Source organism: Ctenocephalides felis, unplaced genomic scaffold (assembly GCF_003426905.1).
Source record: "Ctenocephalides felis isolate EL2017-DRISC unplaced genomic scaffold, ASM342690v1 CF-g0.4_SCAFFOLD_00845, whole genome shotgun sequence".
NCBI lineage: Eukaryota > Metazoa > Arthropoda > Insecta > Siphonaptera > Pulicidae > Ctenocephalides > Ctenocephalides felis.
In genome coordinates, this window is record NW_020536999.1 from 33414314 (window position 1) to 33426229 (window position 11916).

At 28.2% G+C, this 11916-nt stretch overlaps 2 protein-coding genes across 4 annotated transcripts; both read left to right on the forward strand.

The window, feature by feature from the left end:
- Nucleotides 1-399: 399 nt before the first annotated feature.
- LOC113363393 (RNA polymerase II-associated protein 3-like) lies at nt 400-3982 on the forward strand. Its single transcript, XM_026605893.1, has 9 exons — nt 400-672; nt 1029-1172; nt 1254-1438; nt 1805-2000; nt 2136-2235; nt 2308-2402; nt 2548-2910; nt 2985-3177; nt 3879-3982. Exons 1-9 carry the CDS (start codon nt 526-528, stop codon nt 3968-3970), a joined length of 1515 nt encoding a protein of 504 aa, XP_026461678.1. The 5' UTR covers nt 400-525; the 3' UTR covers nt 3971-3982.
- Nucleotides 3983-4418: 436 nt separating this feature from the next.
- Nucleotides 4419-9148, forward strand: LOC113363250 (blastoderm-specific protein 25D). Of its 3 annotated transcripts, none has more exons than XM_026605738.1 (7): nt 4419-4558; nt 4694-5842; nt 6059-7039; nt 7209-7912; nt 8011-8248; nt 8323-8428; nt 8506-9148. In XM_026605738.1, the coding sequence occupies exons 2-7, from the start codon at nt 4745-4747 to the stop codon at nt 8715-8717; spliced, it is 3339 nt and encodes a 1112-aa protein (XP_026461523.1). In that variant the 5' UTR covers nt 4419-4558; nt 4694-4744; the 3' UTR covers nt 8718-9148. The 3 variants fall into 3 exon arrangements, with proteins under 3 accessions (XP_026461523.1, XP_026461524.1, XP_026461522.1); XM_026605739.1 differs by having other exon boundaries at nt 4430-4877; nt 4938-5842; XM_026605737.1 differs by having other exon boundaries at nt 4430-5842.
- The last annotated feature ends 2768 nt before the right edge of the window (nt 9149-11916 follow it).

Sequence of the window (11916 nt, forward strand, 5' to 3'; positions counted from 1 at the left end):
CGTTCTGAATCAAATGTGTATATTGCGAAGAATGTATAATTTTAATAAATGTTCATTAATGAATGTGCGTATATGTATATATATAATTACAAAATCGAATAAGACAAACCATGTACATGTTTCGAGAGTTCTATTCGGATAATCCTCATACATTTCACGAGCGCTGGAATTAAAAACGCAATTATATTCTTCATTAAGTTAACTTATTTTAACTATTTCATAAAGTAAGTAAATGTAGTTGAGTTACATAAAAAAGTGACACTTTTTACCATTTTTCTCAAAATTGTCCGGCTCTTAAGTGGTCAAATTCGCAATGTTTGAATTTTGAATTTACCGCCAGTTAGAAATGTCGCTTACACGGAATTTCTTTTAAACATAACCTAAAAATTTATTCATGTTTTCAGACTACTAAGTTTTTAAAATATCAATTGTCATCAAGCAAAGTTATTGTGCAAAATTTATATATATTTGTGTATATACGAAAACTACGTACTGAGTAACTGAATCAATTACAATTATATTAAAATGTCAAAAATAACTCCAAGTATGCAGATGCAATTAGATATGCGCAATAATTCCACTGTTTTGGAAGATTATGCTAGAGAACTTTATGCATGGGAGAAAGAAATGAAAGAGAAGGATAAGTTTCTGCAAAAACCCGCAAGTAAACAGGTAATATGCCATATCTTACATGAATGATAATTTTTCAAAATGACAATTTACCATTAGTACATACTCTTTACCTCCTGGTTAATTATTGCTCATATAGTAAGATCAATTAATTGCTCGATGTATATTAGTTATTGAATAGTCAATCATGTGTACTTGTATATTAGAATTCTCATACACGATTTCGAGTGCAATTTTCTTCCTGAACATTTATGCATTGCAGTATATTACTTCTTATTATTTTTATTCTATAAAATTTATTATTAGAATATTTAGTTGTATCAGTCTTCATGTTTTTAATTGGTATAAATATATAATCAATAATTGATAAAGAGAGTTAGCCTTTCTTATCTTATCAGGAAGAGGATTTACCACCACCACGGTCCAAAAGGATTAAAACGCCTGTAGCAGAAACAACTAAGAAAAGTGCATCTACAGACTATAACAAGTGGGATAAATTTGATGTAGAAAAAGCTTGTGAAGAAGTTGATTATTCAACAGAAGTAAATATTTTCAAGTTTTACATTTAAAATTTGTTCTTTTATGTTTAAAATTTAATTACTATAAACAATTATATTTTTCAGTCAGAATCATCTGATGATGAAGAAGCAATCAATAAAAGCAAGGAATTGAAAAATGAAGGTAACACTTTTGTTAAAATGAGTAATTGGACTAAAGCTTTGGAATGTTACACAAAAGCAATACAGTTATATCAAGGTGATGCAATTTACTATGCAAATCGAGCTTTGTGTTATTTAAAATTAGAAAAGTAAGTATTCTCCAGTGAAATTTTACTGGGGTTAAAAATCCTGTGATGATACCTTAATGAACTACCTAAATCCAAGATTTGAAGAACCTTGATTGTTTTGAAACATTTATGTTCGTGTTTGGTTATACATTTTTAGTAATAAGTGAAATTTTTTTTTCAATAAATTGTAATGTTTCCAATCTCTCAAAAAAGGGTTTTATCAAATTAAAATTTAACTAAATAAGAAATTTTTATAAGAAACACCCAATATCTGAGTCTGTTTTGCTTGTACCCATAGTAAAGACAGATCGTAAAATAATGTTGTGTATTGTCTTATTATTATTATGTATAGAATTTTCATTAATAAAAGAATTTAATTACTTTTAGATGGGCAAAAGCTGAAAAAGATTGTTGTAGAGCATTGGAAATTGATCCAAAATATGTTAAAGCCTTACAAAGAAGATCTGTTGCTCGAGCTGCTGTAGGAAAACTTAATATGGCAATAAAGGATATGTCTGAAGTTTTAAATTTAGAGCCTAATAATCAAGAAGCAAAAGAACATTTATTAGAATTGAATAATAAGGTTGAAACTAATTATCTGGTTATTAATTAAAACTAAATTGATAGTATTGCATTTCTGAAGTAATATGAATGTAGTTTTAATGTAAAACATCTTAGTTATTTGAAATTAATATAGAACATATTGTTTTTTCCTCAGATACGCAACATATCTAAGACATTGAAGTCGGACAATGTAAAGACCACTGAGATTGATAAACAGCATGTAAATAATGAAACAAAAAAAGATAACAAAAAAGGTAAAATTTTATATATCATATTATTATAAAAATACTTAATTAAAAATGTAATCATTAATTTCATTTATATAGTTGCAATAGTGAAGGTTCACAATTGGTTTACTGAATCAGATAAAGGAAGAGCTTTAGTGAAGCCCATTTTTAAAGCACCTCATGAAAGATCTAAGGTATATGAGTGATATGATTTATAGTCCAGAAACAATTAAACAAAATATTTTAAGTTGAAAATAATTTAATTCTTGAGAAATGTTTTATCATATTACTGACTTTATTGATTTCTAGTTTGATATTTGTTCAAGATGTTTATTTTAGAAGCCTCTAAGGAGAATTCATATAGATGAGGAAACAGAAATAACCAAATCTACTAAAAGGTCTATTAATACTTTAAATAATGTTTCCAAAATACCTGATACAAACATAAGTGCAAACAGTTCAGTTCTTACTGAAACATTAAATAGTAATCCTATTAGCAAATATAAAGAACAATTTAAAGAATCAATACAGGAAGAAAAACCTAAAGAAATTGTACAACTTGTTTCAAAAGTTCCAAAAGATGATGTAAAGAGTGATGCTATATTAAATATAAGACTGGAAGAGCCAAAATCATCTATACATTTTTATAACGTTTGGAAGCAACTTAAAGGCAATCCGGAAAAGAAATATGAATTTCTTAAGGTATATCACAATAGTAATAAATTTTGTTTTCTGATGTTTATTTTTTCTGTAAAAAATATTAATGATTTTTTCAGATAATTGATGGTAAAAATTTCAAGAAATTATTTGGCAGTTCACTAGAGAGTAATATCTTAAGTGAAATATTACAAATCCTAAAAGTACATTTTATTTCTAACAATGAGTCTGTTTTGGGTTATCTTGAAGGATTAAAAAATGTTGAAAGATTTAACGCTTTGAAAATGTTTATGAGTAGTGAAGATAAAGATGGTAAATAATTAAATATTAATTTTTATATATGCTTATGTATGAGGTCTGTTCAAAAAGTACCCGGAATTTTCGTTTTTTCAAAAAAATATTTATTTATTCGTCTACATTAATGTGGTCCCCTTCAAAGTAGTCCCCCCCCAGATATAATACACTTATGCCAGCGTTTTTTCCAATTTTCGAAGCACCCTTGATATTCACTTTTTGATATGTCCTTGAGCACTCTCAGCGATTTTCTTCAATCGAGGAAAACCGCCGTCCTTTCATGGGTCTCTTCAACTTTGGGAATAGGAAAAAGTCACACGGAGCCATATCTGGTGAATTTTTGCACTTTGCAACACTTTATTTCATTTTTTACGCAAAATTTAATACAAATTCTTTGACTTTTCAATTCTTCCATTGTAAAAATCGCCGAGCTCAGAAAAACACGTCGAACCTTAGCGACTACCACAGACAAAGTAAACAGTGAATATAGCTGAAAATTTCATCATACTTTAGGGGCATGTATACCAACACAATAAAAAAAAAAATTTGACAATCAGACACTCCAGACCCGCGAAATTTAATTATTAGTAATTCCGGGTACTTTTTGAACACACCTCGTATGTGTAAAAATCTCCTTCTTTTGTCAAAATCTTTGTTAATTTGTGTTTTGATATTAAGTTAGATTTCCACATGTAATTTACATACATTATAATTTTCAGCTATAAAGAGTTTGCTTCTACATTCTGAAAAAGTTGGAGAAATTACCCAAAAAGAGCTTGAAAATATGCTGACAACTTACGAAATCAAATAATAAATATAGCCATTACATTTATTGTTGTATTTTTAAATAGATAAATATAAAAATAAAATAAAAATTAATATTAGTTTGATTTCAGTATTTATGGTTGCAAATTATTGTGTAAGCGAAGCTATGCATAAGTTGTTATTAATAATATTCATTGAATGGTCAACCATCTTAGGCATATTTATATTAAAAAGCACTGCTAATATTTTATACATGTATAAAGTTATTGTGTTTCTGCAACATACAAAGATATAATTTTCCAGTTATTCTTTACATTTTGTAAAATTCATTTGCCATTTATTGATTCAAAGTGAACGGTTTAAAACATAAAATAAATTTTATAGCAAAAGTTATGTTGGTGGGCGTGATGTTTTGAGTAGTACTTCACACATTACAATCTGTCAAATAGACACCTGAACTATGACAGATTGGTATTGGAAGGACAGATAATGGCCCAATTTTCTCCAATACTTTCCTTCAGCGTGATTAATAATTTTAGTAAAATTTAGAGGTAAAGGTTTATTTGCTTGTACCCATCTTGCTTGCGCAAACGATGTTACAGGTTGTGTTTTGGTTATTTTGACTTGAACAAGTGTAAGTGTTTATTATAGTGTTTACATACTTTTTTTTGTTGTGATTACAATATTGCATGAAGTGACATCGACATTCTAGTGTATATTCAATAAATTATAAGTTTTGAGGTATTTACAATTATTGTTTTTGTATTAGAAGTTTGATAAATGAAATGAATTATTTATCATTGAGCAAACCTAATAAATAATGGAATTATCAATAGACCCATATGAGCAACAACTTTTGAATGTATTTACGAGTCACGATTTAAGCAAATCTGGAACTCTTGATCGCGAAGCCCTTACTAGTTTATGTAATAATTTACAATTAGAAGATAGAGGTAATAGATTAGTCAAATATTTGCTTGATGATACTAAAAAACATCGCATTTCATTTCAAGAATTCAAAGAAGGTTTATTGGCAATTTTGTCTGCGGATACAAAACGTGAAGATCAACATCTTTTAGAAGATAGTGGCAAGGAGTCGGATAGAGAGGTTTCTCCTAAATTAATCTTAGGTTCAAAGAAATATGGTCGAAGATCAAAGCCACAAAATTTTGACAATGAAAACTTGAAATCAGATGAGAGATATCAGCAAAATAAAATTGATTACGATATAAAATTTGATCAGAAAGTAAAACGTTCTATGTCACAAAGTGAAGTGTGTGGATCTAATAATCACTCTGTAAAATTAAAACGCTGTGCTTCTCTGCCTACTTATAAAAGTGCAAATAAAGATTTATCTAATATTGAACAACCTATTTCAGAAGAAGAAATTATTTGTTTGCGAGATACTTGGCAAAGGTTGGGTGTGGGATTAGATGGATATTTGACTCAAATCGAATTTGAGAAAGTTTGGGAGTGCATTGGTTTACATAAGTCTGCGATAGATATTGTAACTCAGCAGTTTGAAAATTTGGATACCGACAATGATGGTCGAATAAGTTTTGAAGAATTCTTACTTCTCTTCAAACATAATAGTGATTATCCTTGTGAAAACATGTCATTATCTAAAATTGATGATGGTCTAGAACTTGACAGTGGATGTCCAATGGATGATATGAATTTTGGAGCTCCCACGATTATGTGGCCAAATAGTGCTGGCGTAATAACTAATAGAGAAATAGTTGATATTTGGAAGAATGCTGGTGTATCGAATCCAGATGTACTATTACAAGATTTAGGATTTGATTGTTCTGAAGTTCAAGTAGCAGAATTGGGCAATGTCTTGGAATATGAAATTCGTGAAGTACAGAATCTCAATTTAGGAATGCATCCGCATAACCCATTGCTATCATTGTTACAGGTATAAATTAATTTCAACTTTAATTTTCTTTATTGCTTGCTGATAAAATTTTGTTTTTTAATAAAGTTTTACTATAATCATCATAGTTGACATAATTTTAATTGTTTTGTGAAATACTTTCTGGTTTTATTGCAACAGTTATACAATTTATTTCATATTTGTACAATTCTCTGTTTTATTATAAAATTTTCACAAAATTTATTTCTTATATCACAGGCATCTTTAGCATTAAAACGTGCAGAACTTGAAGCATTGCGACAAGCATTCAAACAAATTATTGATGAGAGTAAAAAATTAAAAGTTGATAATCGAGATGCTAATCATAGAGCAGCATTGTTGGCTCAAGAAGTGGATGAGCATCATGCTAATTTAGAAAGCAGTGCTCGAAATCAAATGCAACAATTGGAACAAAAACATTCTGAAACTCTGAGGGATTTAATGAATCAATTATCCACAGAACGAGAGACTTGGGCAAGCACAACCATGAAATTGGAAGCAAAAATTGAAAAGTTAGAAATGGAGGAGAACAAGTTACGATCAGATTTAGAAAAAGCCAGAACTGAAAATTCCAATATGGAATCAGAACAAAGAAATCTGCAAGAGCGTATTGTAGAATTGGAGGAATCTAGAGTATGCATCTTAAAAGAATTAAAGTGTCTTCAAGGAGAAAAAGAAACAAATATTGATAAGACGTGTGAAGAAAAATTACAAGAAATATCAACTCTATTGGAACAGGTTTCATCATTGCAAGTGGAGAATACTAATCTGAGAGATAGAAATGATGAACTATGTGTAGAAGTTGAAAATTTAAGTTCTGAGTTATCAGCTCTAAAGATTAAAAAGAGTGTCTATAATGAGAACTGTATGAAGCAAGATACAAGTTTAAATGATTTAGAAAATTCAGACCACAGCATGGCTATAGCAATGAAACGCAGAGGGGACTCTCCAAGTAAAACAAATATCGCAGATGAAAGTAGTCCCAGATTGGGAAAATTAAGGAAGTGTTCTAAGGAAAATGAGCAAGAAAGTAAAATGTGGATGCAACTTGATCATGAACTAGATCATTCATCCCTTACTGAGATTGAGAAAAGCATGTTGCAACAAAAAGTAAAATTGAGTGAGTGTGTTGGGGCTGAACTTGAAGAAGTGTCTCAGTTGAAAGCAAGAGTAAAAGATCTGGTAAATCAGTTAAACAAGGTAAATATAAAAAAATTATACTAATTGTGATCATATTGCAACTTTTACAGTATTATTAGGAACAATACTTATAACTTTAGCAATTTTTGATAATAGTACTTTTTACAGCAATAAAATAATTTTGTTTATTATGATATTTTGATATGATTTGATTCGAAAAATATTGTAGATTGAAGAGAATAATGAGCTTGCCGATTTAAAAACTGAACACGAAACATGTATCAAAGAGAAGAAGCAATTGCAAGAACAATGTAATGAATTGGAAGCGAGTTTAGAATTGTTGAGAACTGAGTATGAGCGCTGTGAAGATTATTGGGCTTCTAAATTGGATGAAGAGCGTCAAATATATGACCAAGAACAGAGATTAAATGATGAAAAATTTGCTGAACTCTTGAAGAAGATGTCTGAATATGAAGAACAATTTGGGACAACTGGCAGACTCTCACCTATAGAAGAACGGTGTCAGTTAGAGCAGCAGTTTGCAGATTTGGAAAATGAGTATGAAGAATATCGAAGTAACATGGAGTTAGAACTCGAAACTCGGAATGAAGAAATTAATACATTAAAAGAAAAACTAAATATTTTGACAAATTTAGAAAAAGTTTCTAAAGATAAGGAAGTTGAAAACATAAAAACTGTAGATGAAAAATCTGATACCACAAATGGTGTAAGTGATAGTGCATCTAGCTCAATTAGCTATTTATGCCATAGAGGAAATGACAATGTAAATGGCTTGAAAATTACAAGAGATTATCAAAATCCTAATTTTGCTTGGCAGAATCAACAATATACATCTAATGAACAGAATATCTGGAAAACTGAAAGTCCTGAACAACAAGAGAAAAATGATCATAAAACATTCATTATGACATGGTAATTATCAAAGATATTAGTATATTATTTACTACCATTCTAATAGCTTAATTTACTACTTTATATTATGAGTAATTATGTTCTCTAATTACTTTCAGTGAAAATCTTGAATTATCTCAGGATGTAACTGACAATGCAACAACAAACAGTCCAAATTCAACATTGCTATGTGCTGATATAACCGGCCAAGATGTTAAGCGATTGAAGTTGCAGCACACACAATTCAATGAAGAGTTAAAAACATTGCAATTACAGAAGGAAGTACTGATGGGAGATATACATATGTTGTTATCATCAAAAATCAATGCTGAACAAAATTTGTTTGCATTACAACAGGTTAGTTTTTAATTAATTATTTATACAAGTATGCAGGAATATGTTATAGTTATTTTTGATTATTACAATTTCAGAGATCATCCAGTTCAATGAGTCGCGTCCAGCAATTGGAGCAGAGATGCCGACATTTACAAAATGTTTTAAGACAGCAACAACAGTATTCCGAATCTGTACTTCAGCGTAAGTTTTAAATCATTTAAATTTGGTTATTTTTTATATTCTTAGATAGTTACTGAATATTATTTAATAAATCTTAGAATGTTGGCAACAAAGTCGAGCAGAAGTCGCCGATTTGCATCATCGAATAGATATTCAAAGTCGAATTTGTGCTGAACAACAATCTCGTCTAATACAAAATGATATGCTGGCTAAAGAAATGTACTGTGAAAATGCTCAACTTACTGCTACAGTACAAAAACTTGAACAAAAATTGCGTCATATTTCTAGAAATGGTACAGGAAGTCAATAAAAGGTATACATATTTTTGATTTGATATCAATTCTGTTAGAAATGATACCAATTACCTTTCTGCTAGTTAGTGTTTATAGATAATTTGAAATTAGAAGTACAGGGATTTTGAAACGGCACCTTTAATATTTATTATGATCTAGGAATATATTTCCTATATCTACGTTATTTATTTTTACTTAAAATATATTTTGCAAATCTAACTATGAAAATTATTCAAAAAAATAATACAAGCTCAGTGTTTTATATATGCACTTGAGACTTACAAGACATACTGCTATCATTCATGTGTTAAGTAATTTTCACAAGGCTATGTGTAAAAGATGACTTTGGGATTTTAACTCTCATTAATAGATAAAATTGTGTTATTAATTTATTCTACAATTACTATTGATATAAGTTCCCATGCTTTTTAATGATCTTGGTAGTCACATCAGCACATTTTTTTTATAAATTAATATTTAAAACATTGATGTTAAATATAAAGATACATAATTAATATATATGTGCTTGTTTTTTACACAAGGTGCACAATAAAGCAACATTCCATAAATATAGAAAAAATAGTGCCTCATAACCATTTAAATTATGAAATTTTTAATATAATAGATGTTTTCTAAGATTTTTGTGAGTAAAGTATTTTACTGGTTATATGTTGGCCTTAAAATTCAAAATATTTGTATATATTAAAGCAATTACTAGTCTTCATAAAAAATTAAATTATTATTTCGTTAAAAAAAATTAAAATATAATGATTAATTATAATATTTAATATTTTTATCTTTTCAATTTACTAATTATATTTTACATTAAATTAATACATACATAAATATGTAAGTACATAAACATTTTGTTATTGATAAGATATTTTATTTAAAAATTATGACAATATAAAAATTTCGTATTTAAGTTTGTTAACAGAAGCAATATAGTATTTTCTTGCTTATAAAAAAATGTAATATTTAGAGCATTTAATAAAGTTATTTGAAGTGCTAAATATTTTTTAAATATTCCGGAATGTTTAAGAAATCGATCTAAAATATCCATTCATTATTTTTGTCGTCGGTTATTATTTTGATTCGCATTCGCGGTATTAAATATTCTTATTTTTTATAGAATATTTATATATTTTGGCAATGAATTTTAATCTGAAAAATATTTCATTTTTTTACGATTTTATTATATTATAAAAGTACTGGTTTACCCTCGCATAACACGGGAGTTACGTTACAAAAAAATAGCGTGTTATGCTAATCCGTATTATACGGGAAAAAGAGGGGTTACGTTTCAATAATTCAGAAAATCATGCTACAAATCATGATTATATAACAAATATTGATATATTTATAATTTTTTTTAAGGAGTAATATACATTACATAATTACATGATTGTTTTTCATAATAATTAACAAGTAAGTGCACAACACAATACAATCCTTTTTTTGCAAGGTATCCTCATCCTCTGTGCAGTTTTCTGTACCTCCAGATCCGTGCCTTATTTTTTGCAAAAACAATATATTTGCGATTACTTGCTTGGTGATTTATATATTAGTAAGAAGATATCTATATATTTACCACATCTTTGTTTAAGGCTAATTGTTTAATTGCTCGGATAAGCCTAAAAAATTTTTCTATACAACGAACGCGTTCGAATAATAAGTATCAAATTAGTTATTTTTGCACTAGTTTCATCATATTTATTGAGCTATTGTACTGCGATTTTACTAATTTTAGATTAAATAAAGTTTAATTTTCATAGGTTTTACTATATTTTTTATTTTATTAGGGTTTTGCTCAATTCTTAATGCTTGTTATAGAAGTACCTTGTTATGCGGGGGTTACATGTAATACCAAATACATCCCGATTTCAAACAAATATTGAAATGTTACCAAAGCTAATTTTTGTTTGATAAAATATATAATTATTTCACCATTAGAAAAAGAGCATACGGTTGCTATTGAATCGGCCGCAAATTAATTTTCAAAGTGCGCCCCTGGTCAGCTACACGCTGCAAATATTCACATTGCAGCATGTGTTCGTATTAACTTTTTGCAGTTAGTTGTAATATGCCATCCCGTAAGTGTGTTTTATAATTTCGTCCGAATAAAAAGACTTCGAAACATGTAATCTTACAATAAAACTAAAGTGTTATGTGATAGCGAATTGACGAGTTAACCATGGTAAGACAACAAAATAATAATAATTAATAACATTATTATTAATTACGAATGTTTTTATAACAAATTTTATTTTAAATGTGCACATCCTAATATAATTCAGCAATATACCCAATAAAACCATTTTTTTTTCATCACAAAATATTATAATATTTTTCGTCAACGAGACATCGTTTTCCACATGTTTATTTTAAAAAAAATGAATACGAAGGAATAATTAATATTCACACGGGATATAAAAAGTTTACGAATTAAAGGTCATTTAGCTTTGTTAGTTGACAATTTAAAAATTGATTTGAAAGTATAATACACGTTTTGCATTTGATGTCGTCACTCATATAATTATCAATTATTTTATTGTTATAGAAAAATATACTGTAATAAAAATAAAAGCATTAGCTAAAAAAATCTTTAAAATCTAATTTATTTGAAATAAAATATAACAATTCAAGAATGAATGGATTTAAAGTCTAGTATTTGGCTACTCTTATCTATTTATGGGTCTCAAACATCAATTTTAGGATACACCTATATATTTACTTGTCGTTTTTTTCGACATATTAGAAAATATATTATGTAGAAATTTCTTTTCTTCTGGCGATGAATTTATTTTTTCATTATCCTCACTCTTATTATTATTATTATTTGTTTATTTATTTATTTATTTATTCATAAGCAAGCCGTAATCAATAATAATAGATATTATTATGATAACGAGCAACAGATTTTTTTTCTTTTCACTTTTATCCATTTTTTCTGAGGTATGCCAAAATGTTCAGAAAGCTTCAAAACGTGAATAAATGTAAAAATTTTCAATTTCTTTTTCTGGACGATTACAATAACTTACCCTGCGGGAAAGTAATTGTAAATCGAATTAACGTTTATGGAATCTTGCCATTGATTTCTCTGATCAACCATAAAAATATATATCGTTTTGTGATCTTTGTCTAATAGTTCTGAATATTTTGTCACCGCAATGGCATTGTTAATAATGCAAACACATTGAAAAATTTCACGTAGTA